Source organism: Jaculus jaculus, chromosome 5 (genome assembly GCF_020740685.1).
Source record: "Jaculus jaculus isolate mJacJac1 chromosome 5, mJacJac1.mat.Y.cur, whole genome shotgun sequence".
Taxonomy (NCBI): Eukaryota; Metazoa; Chordata; class Mammalia; order Rodentia; family Dipodidae; genus Jaculus; species Jaculus jaculus.
In genome coordinates this window covers 117,313,430-117,333,590 of record NC_059106.1, presented here as the reverse complement: position 1 = coordinate 117,333,590, position 20,161 = coordinate 117,313,430, and the positions used below count along the sequence as shown (strand labels likewise).

At 41.2% G+C, this 20,161-nt stretch overlaps 2 protein-coding genes across 3 annotated transcripts in view; both read left to right on the top strand.

The window, feature by feature from the left end:
- Vsnl1 (visinin like 1) overlaps positions 1 to 20,161 on the top strand; it is a 111,871-nt gene that overhangs the window by 50,956 nt on the left and 40,754 nt on the right. For both annotated transcript variants that reach the window (XM_045150665.1, XM_004663787.2), the window contains exon 2: positions 2,680 to 2,846. In XM_045150665.1, coding sequence (XP_045006600.1) covers positions 2,685 to 2,846 — 162 coding nt within the window. In that variant the 5' untranslated portion in view covers positions 2,680 to 2,684. The remainder of the gene's footprint in view (positions 1 to 2,679; positions 2,847 to 20,161) is intronic.
- On the top strand, positions 7,385 to 7,916 carry LOC101598702 (ragulator complex protein LAMTOR3-like). The gene has a single exon (XM_045150666.1). It carries the CDS (start codon positions 7,419 to 7,421, stop codon positions 7,779 to 7,781), a length of 363 nt encoding a protein of 120 aa, XP_045006601.1. The 5' UTR covers positions 7,385 to 7,418; the 3' UTR covers positions 7,782 to 7,916.

Below are 20,161 nucleotides of genomic sequence, written 5' to 3'. Positions count from 1 at the left end.
ACATTGAGGCCATGAGTGGGCAGGACATATACCATGCTGAGAAGATGGGGTTGCATCTGAAGACAAAGAAGAAGGCAGAGATTTGAGGAAGAGAGCTGGGGGCAAGGTTTGTGGTAAACAAATGCACTCAGGCAGCCATAAACTGCAATAGGTAAGCTGGAGTCAGGAGACTCATGGGAAAGAAAACTTGGTAAGACCTGATGAGAAGAGTGGCTATACCACTGTAAAACAGGCCAAGACTTGGTTTTCTGCATGATCCAACCACTGCAGGCACACCTGAGCAATAGCACTGACCATGACAGTAACCAAAAGGCATGAAGTTATGCATTTGATCCTCCAGAACTGTGACTCACAGCCCAGACAATGCTCCCTGTGTGTGTTTAAGAAACCATCCTCTCCCAGCCAGCAAGAACAGTTTAAGGCATCACAAATGATCCATGAAGAACCCAAACCTTCTTAAACTGATACACTACTAATCTTCAAAAGGCTCATGGAGGAGGTGGCTTTCAATAATCTTTAATCCATTTCCCATGATTAATACAAATTCACTTCTGAGTTTGTGGTTTGGGATAAATCTGTCATTTTCGGTATTAGTTTTAGCAAGTTTTAGCAAGGTAACTGATCCCTCTTTTGCACCTTCTTGGAAATGGATCATGTCTCTATTTTTGCTCCCCCTGTTCCTTCCCAATAGATGCCTTTATCCCACTGTCTGAGTCCATTGATGCATTGGAATTTTGTAGATCTAGTTTCAAATCAAGCTGTCTGGGCTCACTTTGACAACGTATATAACAAAATTTCAAATTAAGCCTCAGGTATGCGATCTTGTACAGTTTGCCAAACTGTTCTGAGTCTCAGTGGGGGCTGACCTGCTCCTTTTTCTGCTCAGATTGTCATAAACAGAGTTAAGGTGTGTGAAGTGTTCATGCAGGGCCTTCTCTAAGCCAACTGCATACTTGGCAGCCACTAGCGTTAGGTGGGATTCTAATCAATGATGACAGCCAGTGATTCTCCACCAAAAAGAACAAAGGGAAATACGGAAAGCTTTGGCAATCCATCATTTTATTCGTGAGATAACTGTGAATTACAGTTGCTTGCCCAGATTAATTAAACACCACACCTGAGTACCGACTTGATTTCCACATCAGGCAGTGGAATCCCATAATAACTTTTAATTAAGAGACAGTTGCATATAAGAGACTTTGAACTTGAAAATAAGAGTAAAAAGTAAGTATACAAAAGTCTATGATAAAGGACATAGTTCCTCACTCCAAGATCCTTTTGTCAATCAGAGGAGCTTGGAAAATAACTGGCCGTCCTAATGGCACTGTGTGACCATGCTATGTGTTCTTGGAATGGTGCTGAAGTGGAAGCTTTCCTGGAAGTATCAGGCCTAGTTTGGTTTCATATCCATGAAAGATTATTCAGTGGTAGGGCATGTTACTGAAAGTGGGTATGGAGTCTGTTTAGGAAGAAGATTAAAATGATAACAATAAGACAGTGCGGGATGAGATTTCTCCTTTTAGGCTATTCCAAGTGGAGAGCTACCTAGAGCCTGGTAAAGCACTGGGTCCACTTGTGTAAATTCTTCAAAACTTAACTAACTCTGCTCAAACTACACTTTTCTTATTATGGTCATTCCTCAGCCTTTTCAAGATTATCTTGCAATTTTTAAACCAATCTATGATTTATTGGTTACATTTTAATTCTTTAATTATTATATAATATCAAAGGGTAGTTTTTTATTCTGATTTTCTGGCACTAATACAAGAACTACTTTAATTTTAAGGTATTCTTTTCAGTCTTTGTTTATATATTTATTAATAAGCTGCTACAGTAAAACAAGGTTTTATTTTATATTCTTTATTTATGAAGGACTGAAGACAGTGATAATCAGTATTGCTCTAAGTAACACTGATAGCAAAGGCACAAATCAAGAGCAATAGTCCACAATGACTCCATACTTGCCCTGTCCCTTTCACCTCTGCTGTGCTGCTTTGGGCCACACAAACTGACATAAAATTAGTGTGTTTTTCACTTTATTATTTGAACTTCCTATTAGTGAAAATAATAGCCTGGAACTATGTCAATGAACATCCCTAACCAATCCCTATAGAAAAACAGCTCTGAAGACAGTGCTATAGGGGGAATAGTTAACTCTAGGAGGGATAGAGGATTAATGTGACTAATGAAATGAGCTATTTACGTTTGGGGGAAAAAAAAAAAAACAACTTTTGACATTAGAAATAAGCAAACCAAGATACCCTATGATTGCTGATCAGGTTTTCCCAGCGAGTTTTTGAATATTTGGTTGTAAAGTCCTTACTGTTCTTGTTAATTATCTTGGCAAGTAATGCTACTGAGGCATATATCACAGGAGAAGCAAAGGAACAGCATTGACTTGATATCAGAGCATCAGGAGTGATGGCTTGATCTCCCCTTGGGAGCCAATGTCATGTAATACAATGAGAAGGAAGATGAGCTGCACAGCCCTTGAATATATCCAATGGGGGCTTTTCTGCTCCAGTTTATTCTATAATATCAACTTGAAGGAAGCAGATTTTGGTAGAACTATGACTAGACAGACTGGATTAGGTTCCAGCCAAGGAATCCTCAAAACTTGGGCTTGGCACCCAGCCAAGGCTGCCACAGTATTAACCGAACTGATATGGTTTTCTTCAGGCACAATGGGGAAACAGAATAGCAAACTGGCCCCTGAAGTCATGGAAGACCTTGTGAAGAGCACCGAGTTCAACGAGCATGAGCTAAAGCAGTGGTACAAGGGATTTCTCAAGGACTGTCCAAGTGGGAGGCTGAATCTCGAGGAATTCCAGCAGCTCTATGTGAAGGTAAGGGTTTACTATGTCTCATGGGTTCACTTGGCCAGAAAGCATTGCCTTCCCCAAAAAGCTTCATAGAGAATGATAACGATAACTACTTGGTTTCAATTCTAGTTGTTTTAAATCCAAAACTTTAAATAGACATTTTAGCTACAAATTTGCATATATGTATATACATGATTGCATATATTTTCCAGAGATAAACTATAAAAACAATTGTTTCTGTCAAAACTCTGAGCATAGTTCAGAAAATGTCAGTATCTGATGAATGAGCCACAGAAAATTTAGTACTAGTTTCACAGGTGGCAGCTGACAAGCTGCTAAGCACAACTTACATACACACAGTTAAAGAGAAAGTACCTGGAATGGCTTTTCTTTTTTACCAGGAAAGATCCTCCTATCTACAGATAAGAGCTCAGAAGCAGCTCAGAAGAGGGTGTCATCAGAGTCTACAGTATGGACTCTTAACATCCTACTGTCTAAAAGCTAATATTTTTATATTAGATCAAACTGTACCATTAATGCATAATTTCAACTGCAGTCATAGTGTTTTGCTTTATCTGACATCATGAATTATATTGGTTCTACTTCTCATATGATCATCCTATTTTGTGCACACTTATATAATGCCACACTAATAGAAGAAATACATGGTTTTATGAAGATTTCTGACTAAAATATCAAACAGGAAATATTGCTCTTAGCATTTCATTGTAGCAAATGTGAATTTTCCAGATGTGTATGAATGAATGGCATGTTTTGTAGAGCTTTAAGCATCATTATCTCTGAAGCTGAACATTTCCCATGGTGTGTGATCCAAACATTCCACTCCTGCACATGTACAAGAAGGGGCATGTAGAAGAAGGGGCAGGCTCATAGCTACATTGTTCATGATGGCAAAACTGGGAAGCAACCCAAATGCCCATCAAAGGGAATATGGAAAATAAACTCTGACTGACATAGTCACACAATCAAATGTTGTAACACAGTAAAAATGGTTGGATTTAGCAATGCTTAAACACTAAGTGCAAAAAGTGTCACAGATTCTAAAATACACATCATAGGACTGCAAATAATGCAGTGAAGTGGTAATAAAAGGAAGCAAAGGAGTAAGGAATCAAAAGGGAAAGGTCCTCTCTCAATATGAAATCCTAAGTTTGAATGCTTATGTATATGTAACTAAGAAGATGTGAGAAAAAATATAGACAATGAAGAACCGATAGGAGACCATGAGAGGGAAAGAGGTATGGAGAAAGGAAGAAGGAAAAACGCCGTGTAACATAAAAGTGGAAAAGACTGTGGTGGGGAGTTAAAAAAGGGCTAAAAGAGGAAAATGTAGAAAGAGAGAGGAAAGGGAAACTAAATAAAATTGTATGAAAATACCATAATGAGACCTAGTTATTTGTATGTCTATATGCTAAAAAAGTTAGTTAAAATAACTAAAGCATAAAAATAACAGAAATAAAGAAGCAAGAGAGGAGATGAGAGTGTGACAGTATGGATAGATATAGATTGTGTTAAAGTCAGTTGTATAGTTGCTGGGGGTGGTGGGTTTGCAGGTGCATGTTGTACTAAAACCTTACTATTGGACTGAAGAGAAAGCTCATCACTTAAAGATGCTTCTTTGCAAAGCTGCTGGCCAGTGTTCAATTCCCTAGTGCCCACATAAAGTCAGATGCATAAAGTGGTGCATGCATCTGGAGTTTGTTTCCAGTAGCAAGAGGTCCTGGTGAGCCATAGTTTTGTTCTCTCTCTCTCTCTCTCTCTCTCTCTCTTTCTCTCTCTGAAGTAAATAAGTAAATGTATTAAAATGTTTTTTAAACAGCTTACTAACCAACTACTAAATAATTAGCCACTGGTAACTGTCAGAATCATATCACTGAATGTTTATATAAAGAATGGAACACTGGAGTGTCATGGGTGCGTGTTACAAAATCACTATGACCTTCCTACAAAGATCTGTGTAATTAATTATCAGTATTTTATATGGAAATCCATCATTTAATTGATATAAATTACTTCTGCAGAGTAGCGGAATGGATCTGGTTCTCAGATTGTCAAACCTCCCTGCAGTTTTGTCTCATCATCCACCATTGTTTCACCTGGAATTAGCCTGTGCTCCTGAACTGTTTCCATTTCAAGGCAAGCACAGACATATGAGTTATGTCAAAGTCCCCTTCATATCACTAAAGGTCATGCAACTGTCACCTGTGATAAAGAGGGCTCACTACCATATTCCCTGCTAGTTGTTTAAAATTTTGGGGCCTGTGCCTTTGAAGAGTGGCTGAAATACAGGAACTAAGCTATTTTGTTCATAACTTGGATATATACAGCACTGCTAAAGTCTCAGTCTCAAACATTAAGCATCCCTCTCTTTATGGCACAATTGATGCATGTGGGCCAATTACCCACCACCTCCCTGTATCAGACCCCATGGGTTCTTACTCCAGGAGAGAGGTTTAAGACTTTCTGAACTTAATGGATATCCTTGATAACCTCTTATCTAACAGTGACACTGAAACGGCCTCTGCTCTTGTGTCAACTAGGCAGAACACAAGCCAAAATCTCTTCTTCCAGAGCTGTCCAAGGACAGAGATGAAGGGAGAAGTACAGAATAAATCTGCCACGTACACAGAAAATAGAAAGGCAGTTCTTATGGGCAAGAAGGGAGAGGCACATAGACAACTGCAGGTTATATAAGAGGCCCAAAAGGCACTCTGTGATAAACACTCTCTTTAATGTTTGAAAAAAAGTGCAAGTGTTCAGCCGAATGCCCTTATTACCCTGCAGGATGGGATGGGTGCTTTGCAGTAATCCCTCTGCTTAGTGGGGGTGAACTATCCTGGACTCCACTGATGGAGCAAAGCAGGCAGGGCTGCTGCCCTCTCTAGAGGCCAAGAGGAAACTGCCCTAATCAAACATAGATTGTGTTGGTTTATAACAATTGTCAACTTAATAGGACTTAAAATCCCCTAGGAAAAGAACCTCTGGGCATGCCTATGAAGTATTATCTAGATTAAGTTAGTTGAGATGAGATGTGCAGCATCATTTCATGGGCTGAGGTTCTTGGACTAGATAAAAAGGAGAAAGGAAGCTGAGCTAGTAATTATGGTTCTTTGCTTCCTTACTATGAACTAAATATGCCACAAGCTCCTGCTGCCAGGCCTTCCCTGCCATGATGGACTGTGACTTCAACTGTAAGCTCAAATACACCCTCCCTTCCTTAAATTGCTTCTTGTCAGGAATTTTGTTCCAGCAACTAATATAACAATATTGATATCCACCAAGCACCCAGGATGGAGCAACAACATGGTAGAACACCATACATGATATCCTGTTCCCATCATAGGTTCTTGTACAGTGAGTTCTGTAATCTTCCCTGCACAAAGTCTCCCCACCAGCCAGATACCTAGAAGAATGGAGTGTGGTATCCAAGACATGTTTGAGATCCTCCTCTCAACAATAACTCAGTGGTGTAACCCTCACACCTCTCCTCCAGCAAGGAGACTTATCTGCTCAAGCCCTGTGGCTTGTCCTCGTTCCGATTACAAAGGAGACAAAGCCTCAGTATGTTTCACTACACCAGGTTTTCTTCTCAAGAGTGCTAGATACTTGTGAGGCAGCTAGCAGGGGCATCTGGGAAAGATGCTGAGGCCCTAGTGTCCAGTTTGATCATCATTGACTCAACAGTTTGGACCTTAAATAAAATCTATTCACATGTAACAGAAGAGTTTCTGCCAAGCAATTCTGTGTCCCTCCAAGTGGTCATTTCCTGAAGAGTGTCTGTAATTTGGCATTAGAATGTGTTTCCTGATCCTCCATCTAGGAGCAGTTTCATTCATTAGCTCATTCACTCTTTCATGGCCCATTTGCTTTGTGCTTTCTGTGGAACAAACACTATATAGGCATGCAGTATCCTCAGAAAGCCTGGAGCCCAGAGGAGCTAGTAGATTACTTTATTTTCCCTTTACAGAACAATCTTCATTTGCAGCCAAGTATATTGCTGGAGTTCAAAAAGAAATTCTTTTTTTAAAAAAAATTTTTTATTTATTTATTTGAGAGCGATAGACACATAGAGAAAGACAGATAGAGGGAGAGAGAGAGAATGGGTGCGCCAGGGCTTCCAGCCTCTGCAAACGAACTCCAGAGGCGTGCGCCCCCTTGTGCATCTGGCTAACGTGGGACCTGGGGAACCGAGCCTCGGACCGGGGTCCTTAGGCTTCACAGGCAAGCGCTTAGCCGCTAAGCCATCTCTCCAGCCCTCAAAAAGAAATTCTTATTTTCCAAAAGTATTGGAAAATAAGTCTACTCTGAAAAATTCTACCAACATCACTACCCAGTACTAAGACAAAATAAAAATATGTGTCATGATAGAATTAGTAGTACCTGAATAATTTGGTAATAAAGATAATTCAATAAAATAAGAAACATTCTAGAGCGCTTCCCGGAGCGCGGGCGAGGTCGCGGCGGCCGTGACCGCGGCTCGACAGGCGTCTGCGGCGCTGGCCAAGCTCCGGCGGAGGGTGGGGTGGCCGGGACGCCAGTCGCGGCGCGGGATCCTGCGGGAGCACGGGGCTCATCATGGCGGGTGACCTAAAGCGATTTCTGCACAAGAAGTTACCGAGTGTTGAAGGGCTCCATGCTATTGTTGTGTCAGATAGAGATGGAGTACCTGTTATTAAAGTGGCCAATGACAATGCTCCAGAGCATGCTTTGAGACCTGGATTCTTATCTACATTTGCCCTAGCAACAGACCAGGGGAGCAAGCTTGGACTAAAAGCATCCTGTTACTGTAACACCTATCAGGTGGTTCAGTTCAATCGTTTACCTCTGGTGGTGAGTTTTATAGCCAGCAGCAATGCCAACACGGGACTAATTGTCAGCCTGGAAAAGGAACTTGCTCCATTATTTGAAGAATTGATAAAAGTTGTGGAAGTGTCATAGTTTGTCAGTGGTCTTGTCTTGTCTTCATTATAACAACCAATTCCAGTCCAGCAATCTTTAGACCACAGTAGTGCTTTCACCTATGTACTCAAGAATGGGCCGCTGTCCACTTTACACTAAAGAAGAGCCTGTAGACACGATTGTAGAGAGATGAGTTGTTATGCTCTCTGTGTAAGGACCCTTCTTTAGTGAGGTCTGCAGATGCTATAACAGTCCTGTCTGTTACAGCTCCCATGGAGGCCCCTGACAGGACGGGGATTGTATCCAGTGGGTCAGAATCAAAGCAGTGTGTTGACCCACGGGAGCCATGATGTGCTCCCTGCTGTACAGTGCTCTCAGCTCAGAAAGAATGCCTCAAACCCTTTTGATTGTGAATAATGAGAACCTATTTTTCTTCAGATTGTTTTATTTCTTGCATTGAGTATGAGGAAAATAAAATGATTTAGTTAAAAATAAAGTCAATACAATCACTAACTTTTCTTTGTATATATTATTTTATGGTATAGACAAGTATTACTAATTGATTTAATTCTCAGTATGCTGCTCTTTAGTGAAAGGAAAATTACAGCTTACAATTTTTCCTCCTACTCTGTCTTATGAAACAGTATTTTAATGTTTGTGTTCTTTATAAATTTAAATGACTTGTGATTGAATTGTTTCCAATATTAGTATGTATATAAACATGGTAGTATGGCCATTTTTTCACATGAGTATAAATAAAATAATATTTTTGAAAAAAAGAGACATATTCTAGCTAATAAGGTATTAAGAGAACATTCTCTACACATTTTTAGAATTCTTCTTTCAGACTTTCATTCTTCCTGAAAGTTGTGTAGAAGATGGTAGTCACATAAGTTTTTGTTTAGAAATGAAATAAAGCATATACATTGAGGTCTTGTTTACTTACTGTATGACTTTGGACAAGTGTCTTTGTCTTATTCTAAACTTCAGCCCTTGTACAAACAAAAAGTTGGTCTCTATCAGTAGCTCTTAAACCTTAGTGTTGACCAAAGTCACTTGGACTGATTGCTATATTGGCATGTCACTGAGCCAACTCCTCAGGATTGCTGACCTCCAGGTATCTGCAATGGGGAAAATGCATGAAGGATAAATTGAAAATTTGTCTAGACATGGAAGTTACTTTGGATAGGCTTTGGGAGTTTCATGCAAGCTGATATAAAACACTGCATATGATTTTTTTGGGCATGGCTTTCATTAGACTCAGATTTCCATAGCCTCAAGAAAAGTAAAGTGTCACAAAAGATGCTTCTAATTATTGACACACATAAAATTAAAGCTTTGTGACAGAAGGTATTGAGTCTTACTTGACACATACAAAACGTCTCTTCTCAGACTTTCAAATAAATGTCACTGCCTTAAGCATGAAAATTGTCTAATATGTGCTTTGTTAACCTTGTTTTCAGTTTGTAGAAATGTTGCTTCTGATTCATTTGAGACATGCCATTGAGTTCTCTTTTCTTTAGAGCTCCATGCTGATGCACAGAGAGAGGCTCCATCAGGATAGGATACAGCCCCACTTTTCCATTCATTCTCCTAAGCACAGGCCCAAAGTTGTGCAGCAAAGGGGCTGTGGGCAGAATGTCACAGGTGCCCCTGTGTCATCAAGAATCTGTGCTCCAGTAAAGGGTGAAAATACACATAACAACTATCACAATGGGTCCTTTGTGATCAGGACAGGAAGGATAAGGAAGAACCTGAGCTCAGAAAAAGCTGACAGGAAAGTAGTAATGAAACTGACTATGTAAGAATGTAGGTTTGGATTAGAGAAGTTGTCAAGTCTGCTCAGAAACTCAAAACTCTCATTGATCCAACAAATAAAACATTACTATGGTAACATAGCCCCTATGCATAGTGTAGGCAGGAGACTCATTGTATGAAGTGCCTTAGGTTGAAATGAAATACAATAAACACATGAAAGCCCCTGGTAGTCCTGCTAAGGCAATCCAGGACACAACCTGTAGAAGAAACAGCTTTGACAAATACACCCTTCCTCCCTAGCTTCTCCCTTCTCCCTTCCATTCTGCTTTACTTCCCCCCCCCCCCCACTCGGGTTTTCACTGTTTCTTTCTTATCATTTGGACATGCTCCAATCTGACCATCGGTTCTCTGGATTCTCATCATGGCCTGGGAAGCGGATCCTGGAAGGGATATTCCCTTTACATGAAGCTCTACATAAGAGTTGGAATTCAAAATTTTAAAAAAAAAAAAAGAGTTGGAATTCAAGGTCTTAACTTCCTTACTCCTGGTGCTTCTATGACTTTGGCTTGTGCTCACACCCCAACTTGTAGTAATGACAATTTTAGTAACAAAATCAACCAACTTCACTGAGGCTCAATTTTCTTTTCTGTCTAAAGGGCAAAATATTTCAGAGGCTATTGTTTTCACAAAAAGGTAGCAACTATGAAGGTCCCTAACTCTGAAGTATCTTTCCAAGGTATAGTTGAGTAGTATCTTGATGTTAATTAAGTACCCAGGCAGGGAGGACTTCCAGATGCCAAACAACCCAGTTTCTAAGGCTATAGCATCAAGACTTTGCTTCTCCATGAGATGTTTTATCAAAGGAAACTCTAACAAAGCTGACTATTATCTCTTCTCAACATCTGATTTAACTTTTTTTTTGAAAATAGAATGATTCAGAAGACCTAAATGATTAGTTTCCAGAGATACAGACTCTGATTGCTAATAAGGGGTAATTGGGTAGAGCTTGTTAAAAGTTTGTTGGGTAGAGATGCATTGTAACTGATTAGAGAACTGGATGTTACATAAGGCACATAATGCTACCCAGACTGGGCTGGTGGGGATGCTGCAACATTTAGTGAGAACCTGGGAATTCATTTCCATTTGGAATGTTTGCCAAAATGATTGAAACTGTACTGCAACTTGAATTAATGTGAAAAACAAGAGCTTTGAAGAGCTCTGAAATCTCAAGGAAGAGATAATAAAGATAGAGTCAGGGAAACAGGGTCTCATGGGAGGGTCCAACAGCAAGCACTTCATTACAGTGAAATGTCTTGGAGAACCAGCGTGGTTTGCTTTAAAGCCAGCACTCATTCAAGTGAAGGTTATCCAAGTGATAACCTTCTCCTGTCTCAGGGGTGGGAAGCCACTCTGGGATTTATACTCCCCTGATAGAACTGGTGCCAGTTAGAGGGATGTCAGTGGTCATTGCCACCATGACATCTTAAAGGAATGCTTTTAGATGATACCACAACTTCTCTGTCTTCAGGATAAGGTTGGCAAATGCAACCTACTGTCTCTTGCATTTTACAAAAGAAATCACTGATGCTCTTGAGTGGAGAAGGGGTAATCAAGGTACAGCTACTGCTTCAGTTAATATCCAAGAGGATATATCTCAACTCCAGCCTCATATTGAAAATGTGAAGCCAGAAAGATCTGCTCTCTGCTTCATTATCTCTGCAGCTCATTTTCCAGGATATCTACTGGATATAGAGCCAGAGGGGAAAAAATAGTCCATTTCCCTTACAGGGTTACATTTGAGCATGTGAGTCACAAGCTACTTGACCTTATTGGAATATCTGACCCTTTGACATTACAAAATGGTCTTAGTATGAGTAACCCACCATGGGTCTGTGAATTTAGTCAACTTTCCCACAAGAGAAATCTATCTCATTGCTGACACTCTCCTTTCTGTCCACTTAGAATGGTGTTTTGACTGTTTCTCTCTGAGGTTCATTATGGAGTTTGTGACAGGCATTCTATGACAGCTGTGATGTTACTGTGACTTGGATACTACCAGAAATGCACACAGTTGAAGCCCAGGCTTGTCCTCCCTGGGGAGAGAAGGGGAAGTCAGTTGTAAAATAGGCCTAAATCTATCCATGAACCTCATTAGCTATAGCTCAGGGAAATCCCACTGAGAGCATAATACAAAAAAGCTGTCAGTTGTCATTCACTGTCAGCAAACAACCATGAGTGATGTCCATAAAAAGTCCCTAGCCAAGGGGATGTGTGCTGTGGTGGCAGCAGCATTCTGGCTGCCATTGGGGGTTTTTAAGACTCAGCTATCAAAATGGGCAGAATTTTTCTTGACCATATTGGTAGTACCCATCTGTTTTCTTGTGCTAACTGTGATACAATCCTGACCAACCGTTCAGAGCTCATATCTACTTGGTTCACCTGTGCAACTGGTAGAGCATGACTTTTTAACAAGGTAGTTAAGTTGCAGTACAGTGAAGTTCAAGATAGGGTCAAGCTCATTAGCTGCCACATGGTCAGAAGTCTTATCTGCAGCTACATAGTGGGCTATGTGTGGAAAAACATTGGGCCTGGTAAGAGTGAAAAAGTGTGTCTTAAACCAGGCATGGTGGTGTACGCCTTTAATCCTAGCACCTGGGAGGCAGACGTAGGAGGATTGCCATGAGTTCAAGGCCACCTTGAAACTACATGGTGAATTCCAGGTCAGTCTGGGCTAGAGTGAGATACTACCTTAAAAAAAAAAAAAAAAAGCAAAAGTATGTCTTGTGTAAATTTTGAGTGGAGAATATGTCAAGAGCATGATTTTCAAACTTATTTGGGCTATACTTAATTTTTTTTCCTTTTAAATCCCCAATTATTTTACTTAATTGCTAGCTTCCGAGAAGAGATCTGAATCTGTGCCCAGCGTTGGAGGTTCAGTGTTCACATGTCTTGAACTGACCAGTGTTCATGTTCTTATTGGAGATGAACTGTAAACAGCCCATTATTCTTTGTCAGTCTTGACCCAAAGATGTCACCATTCCTAGTTACTTGTCATCACAGAATTGGTGTTGATTGGAAACTATCTGACACAGGGAAGAACTGCTTGGTTGTCTTGTCCATGTAACTTAAGCATAGTAATATAAATAAAGTCACAGTTGGTGGGGGGAGTCCTTTGCTGAGAGCAAGCAGAGGCAAGGTAAATTTCAAGTCAAACTCCCACACTCCTCTGGGATTCCCTAACCACAGCCTAGTAGAAAGTTACCAATCTGCATAATTACTTAAACTGAGGTAGAAGATAATCTTTGCCCAAGAAGTATGCAGATAATCTTTCTATAAAGTTTTTGTATAAATAGCATCACAGATTTTAAGATACCTTGAAACCTAAGGTATATTTAGAATTGAAAGGATAACATTCTTAGCAGAAAGGACAACCTTAGAAAGGCTACATGGGTAAATTCTGTAGCTAAATACATAAACTGAGTAGTTTAGCAGCTTGTAAACAATAGAAACATATTTCTCATAGTTTTTACAGCTGGCAAATTCAGTGCTTGGGGAAGTTCTGCCTTCTGATTCATAAATGGTGTTCCCTTTCTGTGTCATTACAAGGTGGGAGGAAGCAATGTGCTCTCTAGGAGTGCAAATCCCATTCATAAGGACTTCACTCTCATGACCTAATCTCTATACAATACAATCACCTTGAAAGTTAGGGTTTCAATTTATTTTTTTGTGGGGGTGATACAAACATTAAGACCAAGGCAGACTGAAAGGCATGGGGTTGGTATAGATAATAACTAGCCATTTTGTTGGCTGAAATGTCAGATAACCAGAGAAGTGCCAGGATAAAAGTAGGGTATAGATATGAATGGGGTCACTTCACAGAAGGCCATTGATGTCAGTAAGGTCCCAAATCCTGAATGTTGTACACAAGGCCACCAGATGGTTTTCTAGATAGATAGCTGACATGCAAACCTTGCTTGCATGTGTTAGATGAGGATGGGAACTCTAGTAACTTGAATGGAATTCTTAGCAGAGGAAACAGTACCAACAAGAAGTTAGTTTTTATTTTCTCTCCCATGTTCCTAGTGACTTAGAGAAAAAGCTGCAAGAACTCTTGCTATGCCCTTCAGCAAATAACTGAGTACAAACTTGACTGAGTTATTCACCAAGTTTTTATGTGTGTGATTCTGAAATCAATATTGGATGATCAGAGGGTAGGACATCCCATACCATAAAGGAACATAAAGCCTTCAAAAGAGGCAAGAGTATCAGTTGCTACTCAAGCTAAGGTAGACTGTGGGTGAGTTGGGCTTTAGGAGCTCAGAGAAGGGAAATAGACAGGGCAGGGGATGGGGAGGGTCTGCTAGAGCCTCCTGGAAGATGGCATGGCAGGAGCTGGGGTTGAGGTTCTCAATGGATATAGGCAGGAAGTATAGAAATGCTCCCTGTTCAGAGCAGGAGGAACAAGGGAGGGAAGAGCCTGACCTTGGAAATTTGGGACTTTGCTCAAGATTTCTTGTGATTTTCCTTTAGGTTTATCTCCTTTGTTCTGAATCCTGTTTGGTAACCACTGGAAAGACAGCTGCTACAAAGCAGCCCTGGACTGAGGTCTACTGTTGGATCCTGCTCTGTCCCTGAGGAGCTGGAAGTTCATGGGCAGGACATTCACTTTCCTTTTCTCCAGACTCCACAGCTGCAGAAGGATCTGTCACATCTGTTATGATTTCATTGGGAAATGCCCCCACAGGCTCTGTGTCCTCAGCTGGTGGTGCTGTTTGGGGAGACTGAGGGACCTTTAGGCTGGATCAGTTTCTGCTTAATGTTCAGCAGCTAAAAAGCTATCTCATGCTCCCTGCCACCACAGAGCTATCCACCTCCATAATGGACTATATTCTCACAACTCATGTGCCCTTCTTCCTTGAAGGGTTGCTTTCTTTTCAGGTATTGTATCCTAATTACTATAAAAGTCACTAATACACTACTCATAAGCACCTATCATTCAAATCTTTAATAAGTGGTAATAGCTGCTCTCTTCATGACTGGGGCATGGCCAGATAGCATGTAGGGAAGATGCTGGGCTCAGTGTATACTTGCTCCACTCAGATCCTCTGGGCTTGTTCTTCTCTGTGCAGACTCAACTCTCTGCCCACTCTGGTTATCTGTCCCTCCCTTGGCAGTAGAGAGGATGTCTTGGCTTTTGAGGCACGTGAACCAGCCTTTCCCAACACTCTACCCAGCCAGGTCCAGCTGACTTGGCTGCTGTGTGGGAAGGTAAGCAATGGGAAAAGGCTGGTCTGCAGGTGTCCTGTAGGGAATCTGGTCTGTAACAGGGTGCTAGGGATTCAGGAAAGTCCTTGAACCCCAAACCCTAGGTTCGTGTATAGTTTATTTATTTATTTATTCATTCATTCATTTATTTATTTATTTTTGAGGCGAGCCCAACAGACTGGCTTTTTTCTTTTAATACAAGACAGGGAGAAAGAGAGAGAGAAAATTGGTGCACCAGGACCTCCAGCTACTACAATAGAACTGTAGATGTGTGCACCCCCTTGTGTGCATGTTCACTGTGTGTCTGGCTTATGTGAGACCTGGTGAGTCTAACATGAGTCCTCAGGCTTTGCAGGAAAGTACCTTAACCACTAAGCCTGCTTTCTAGCCCTCATGCATAATTTTAGTCAAAGAATTGAATAAAGTAAGACTGAGAAGAATAATTATTAAATTATTATATTTATTTGGGGAAGTATAGAAGCAAGGAAAAGAGTCTAGAAAAACCCAGGAGCAGGCTGAAAAGAAAGTTCAAAGTGCTCCTGCCATGTGGAGAGTGGGGGGGGGAGCAGGGTAAAGAACCCATGTGGGAAGGAAAGGCTGGAGGGTTTTCCTTCAGCTGGACTGAGCAGAGGAGAAACTCACCAGAGCCAGAGGTTCAGGAAAGGTCAGGAAGCACAGAGGCCTTGCCCCCACACCCTGCAAACATATTTATCACCTTATGATAGTGGGTTCTACCTTCCAGGTAAACCCAAGGACAGCTGATTGGTCTTGGATAAGGGCTATCTTAAAAAGAGGCCAGGCCTTATGCCAAGATCTAAGATCTAAATTTAACCAACCACAATGTTAGGATTTGATTCAAATCCTAAAAGGGACCTCCCTCCCAGGAGGGGGCCAGGTTGTTTGTGGAAAAACAGATCTAGGGAAGAGATAAGAAACCAGATCATACTTTGATCTCTAGCAAAGTGGAGACCTTTCTGCCTTTTCACTTTCAGGAGTATGGTCACCCTAACTGCCTACTCCCTTTCAGATTGATGGCTGGGATTTTAAGCCCAGAGAGAGGAAATCTCTCTGGCCTTGAATCCCTTGCTGTACAGTATCATGCTGACTGAGCAAAAAGGCTCAGGACAAAGCCAACTCCCAACAAAATGTCCTAGCAGCGTGGTTATGCAGGTAGGAGCCCCTTGGGATGTGAGGGAATGGGCAGGTTAGCTTTACCTGAACCACATTTTGTTTGGGATAATGAACTCTTTGTAGGTGAAGCCATTCTAAGTTGGGTTGTTGCAGGAGAAAGCACACAGCTAAGTGCCCAGAACAGAATCAGAGAGCCTGAGGCCTGTTTAGGACCTGCTGCTAACAAACTGTGGAGTCTGAGCCAGTTACAAATCTCTTGGGGTTACATGCTGTCAGTTTGAGAGGAATTAGAAATTCTCAGAGACAGGGTCTCTGTCTTTCTCATCTCTGCTTCTTCTTTCATTTGTTTTCTTCTGTCATTGTTGCTGTTGTTTTCATGTGGGTATATGTGTGTATGGTGTACAATGTGTCTGTATGGTATACATGTGTGAGTATGCACGTTTGTATGTGTGTGGGTTCACATGTGTGTATGCATGTACATTTGTTTACATGTCTTCCTCAGTCACTCTCCACCTTTTTTTTTTTTTTTTTGAGGTAGGTTCTCGCTCTAGCCCAGGCTGCCTGGAATTCACAAGGTAGTCTCAGGGTGGCCTTGAATTCACAGTGATCCTCTTACCTCTGCCTCCACAGTGCTGGGATTAAAGGTGTGCGCCACCACACCTGGCTTCTCACCTTATTTTTTTTTTAATTTTTTATTTATTTATTTGAGAGCGACAGACACAGAGAGAAAGACAGATAGAGGGAGAGAGAGAGAATGGGCGCACCAGGGCTTCCAGCCTCTGCAAACGAACTCCAGACGCGTGTGCCCCCTTGTGCATCTGGCTAACGTGAGACCTGGGAAACGAGCCTCGAACCGGGGTCCTTAGGCTTCACAGGCAAGCGCTTAACCGCTAAGCCATCTCTCTAGCCCTCACCTTATTTTTTGATACAGGGTCTCTCACTGAGCCTGGAGCTCACCAATTCTACAAGACTAGCTAGCAGCAATCTATAGGCATCCTCCTGACTCCATTTCACCAGCACTAAGATGACAGGTTCATGCCACCACTCCCAGAATTTTACATGACTGTTGAAGATTGAAACTCAGGGTCTTAGGCTTGTACATCAAGTACTTTACCCACTAACCCATCTTCCTAACCCCCCCTTTTTTAATTTAATTTTTTTATTAACAACTTCCATGACTGTAGACAATATCCCATGGTAATGCCTTCCCACCCCCACTTTCCCCTTTGAAACTCCATTCTCCATCATATCCCCTCCCCTCTCAGTCTCTCTTTTATTTTGATGCAATGACCTTTTCCTCCTATTATGATGGTCTTATGTAGGTAGTGTCAGGCACTGTGAGGTCATGGATATCCAGCCCATTTTGTGTCTGGAGGAACACATTGTAAAGAGTTCTACCCTTCCTTTGGCTCTTACATTCTTTCTGCCACTTCTTCTGCAATAGACCTTGAGCCTTGGAAAGTGTGATAGAGATATTGCAGTGCTGAGCACTCCTGTGACTTCTTTCCAGCACCATGAAGCCTTCTGAGTCATCTCAAGGTCACTGTCATCTGAAAAGAGAAGGTTCTCTTCCAAAAGTTAGAGTATCACTAATATATGGGTATGAACATTAAGAGAAGTGCTTACTGGGCAGTTTGATTAAGCATAGTATATTCATTTAGCTAGACAGCAGCAGACTATACCCCTAGGGCTCATGACTACCCCTGTTTTAAGTTTTCAGTATCAGGGATGTATTCCCTCCCATGGAGCAGGCCTTTAGTCCAATTAGAGGACAGTTGGTTTCCACCATGATAGACATACCACTATTGTACCCAAATCCATTGGCTCATTTGGCCTGGCTGGCAAAATATAAGGCTTGCAGTGTCCACTGTTAAGTATCTTCACTGGTGACTTCTCTCTCTCCCATTGAACTGCATGCAGATGGGCTTCTTCCAGTTTTCTATGAGCTGGTCTACATGAAGGAGGTTATCAGCATAGTTCTTGCAGGATTTATCAGTGGCCTTGCAGCCCAAGTATCGGAGTCTTCAGCAATAGGGTCTTACCATCTATTCCTCCCAACCTCTTTTTCATCTATGTATCTCTAGCAATCAATAACAAAAGTTAATTATTTGAGACAATGAAATTAATAAATGCATAAAGATGTCTTATAACTTAGCCAAAATTAAATTCAAAGAAAAAAATGAAAGAATGAAACATTTTGAAAGAAAATATTCAGAGTAATACACTAGAGAGACTCAGAATTTCCCCTCCATATAGAATGCTTTAATAAGTAGAAGATGATACAACATAACAGGAAAACAGAGCAACCCATTATCCCTATGAAATATCTTCCTAGTTTTCTTATGAATATATGAAGAAATTGCCCATCAATGAACTTCCTTGAACACTATTTTCTCAAGAAGGAAATGAAAAGATAAAATGTAAAACTTAAGATACCCAAATGAAAAGGCTATCTGACAAAAATTAGGCTGCTTATATCTGAGTTGGTAATGAGCTTTTCAGAAAAAAATGCAAAAAAAAAATGTGAAAGGATTTTCTTTTAGAAGAAATGTAGAGAGACTATAAAAGACATAGATAGTCTCCCAAAATAGATAGCTTTGTCTGCTTTCTAAGTAAGTCTCACTGCATACTCAGGGCAGGATTTATTTTTATCCATGTTCTTTTAAACAATGTGACAAGTCTACCAGGAGCACGATCAATGATGACATTGTGTTGCAGCTAATATGTTGTGGCTTCACGATTCAGCCCTAGTCAAGTCTCTGGCAGACTCGGAAGCAGTGCCGGGAGACATCTTTCAAGATGACACAGCTGGGTTGCCAGGGTAACTCACTGGATGAGGTTCTAGCTGGCTTTGGGAGAAATTACATAAAACCAGACCAACTGGGAAGAGTTTAGGGCTATCCTAGGGGTATAGAGAGTTGGGATTGTTGTCTGCTCAGCTTTCAGGATGAGGACATGGTGGTGACATTCAAGAGTGGTTATATCAAACACCCAAGACAGCTATCACAATAAAAAAATCTTCATAGTCAGGAACATGGTTCAGTCAGTAAAGCACTTCCTAAGTCAGCATGAAGACCTGAGCTCAGATACCTAGAGCCATGTAGATGCCAAGCAGGTGTGGCTTCTGAAATCCCCGCACTCAGGAAGAAAGGGGAACCCTGGGGCAAATTGGCTAGCTAGACTAATTAAATCAACACACTCTAAGTTCAAAGTGAGACATCTTGTCTTAATAATGAAGGTGCTGGGTAACTGAGGATTCTGCTTGACAGATAATTATAACATATCAGGTAATGATGACCACTTTCCAAAGAAGCAAACTTATTGTTGACTTTTGAGATTTCAAAGGTGTTGTACACCTTCAAATGTCCATAAAGGCTCTAATCTTAGTTGAATTCATGGAGGAAATGTGAAGAGCCTGGTGACTATATTTGTAGATGATTGTATACATGTGAATATCTATAAGATTATGCATATGCATCTGTATACTCCATTCATTTATATGATGCCTTACTTAGGATCAAAGAGGATTAAAGTTCAACTCAGTGTGACAGAGAGTCCTATGGCTTCAACAGGACTGAAAAATTGTACTTTTCTCCTGCAAAGTCCAAGTTAGTCTGGCAGCCCTGCTCTGCTAACCATCAGGACCTCTGTCTCCTCCCCTCCTAGTTTTGCTCGGACTCATATGACCCCCAATGGCTTACTAGTGTTACGCTGTGGATAGAGAAAAGAAGAAAAACAAAAACTGTAAAAGAGAAAAGCAATGTGGCTACTCAAGCCCTGCTGCCAGTGGAAGAGGTTGGACAGGTACTAACAGACTCTGCTTTGCTACTCAGGTTATACATAAAAGACCCCCTGTACTTTGATGTGCATGAGACCCAAAAGATCCCACTGAATGTTCACTTCATATGCTATGGGCAGTGAGGCCTATGTTAAAAACATGAGAAACTATTATCTACAATATGACAATGAAAGATGTCTTCTCACCTCTGCTCTCTCCTTGGACCTGCTCCCAACCTTAATAACCCATCCCCATTAGCAGCCCAGCAGAATATGCTGTTTGGCTGGTAGACTATGATTGAGGTTCCTGTTTCTCTCATGTCAGTTTGGTGGCAGGAGCATTCACTTACCTGTGTGACTTGAGTATCATACAGCAGGAGGCCTGGGGTGGCATTAGGAAATATGGCATGGAATGAGGAACACATAATGACCAGCAATGGGCTGGAGATGCTTAGATACCAGTGTTCAGACCTATAGTCACACCTGGA

Bases quoted from the DNA above. Each gene is read 5' to 3' on its own strand.
- LOC101598702 (XM_045150666.1), top strand. From the start codon at position 7,419: ATGGCGGGTGACCTAAAGCGATTTCTGCACAAGAAGTTACCGAGTGTT.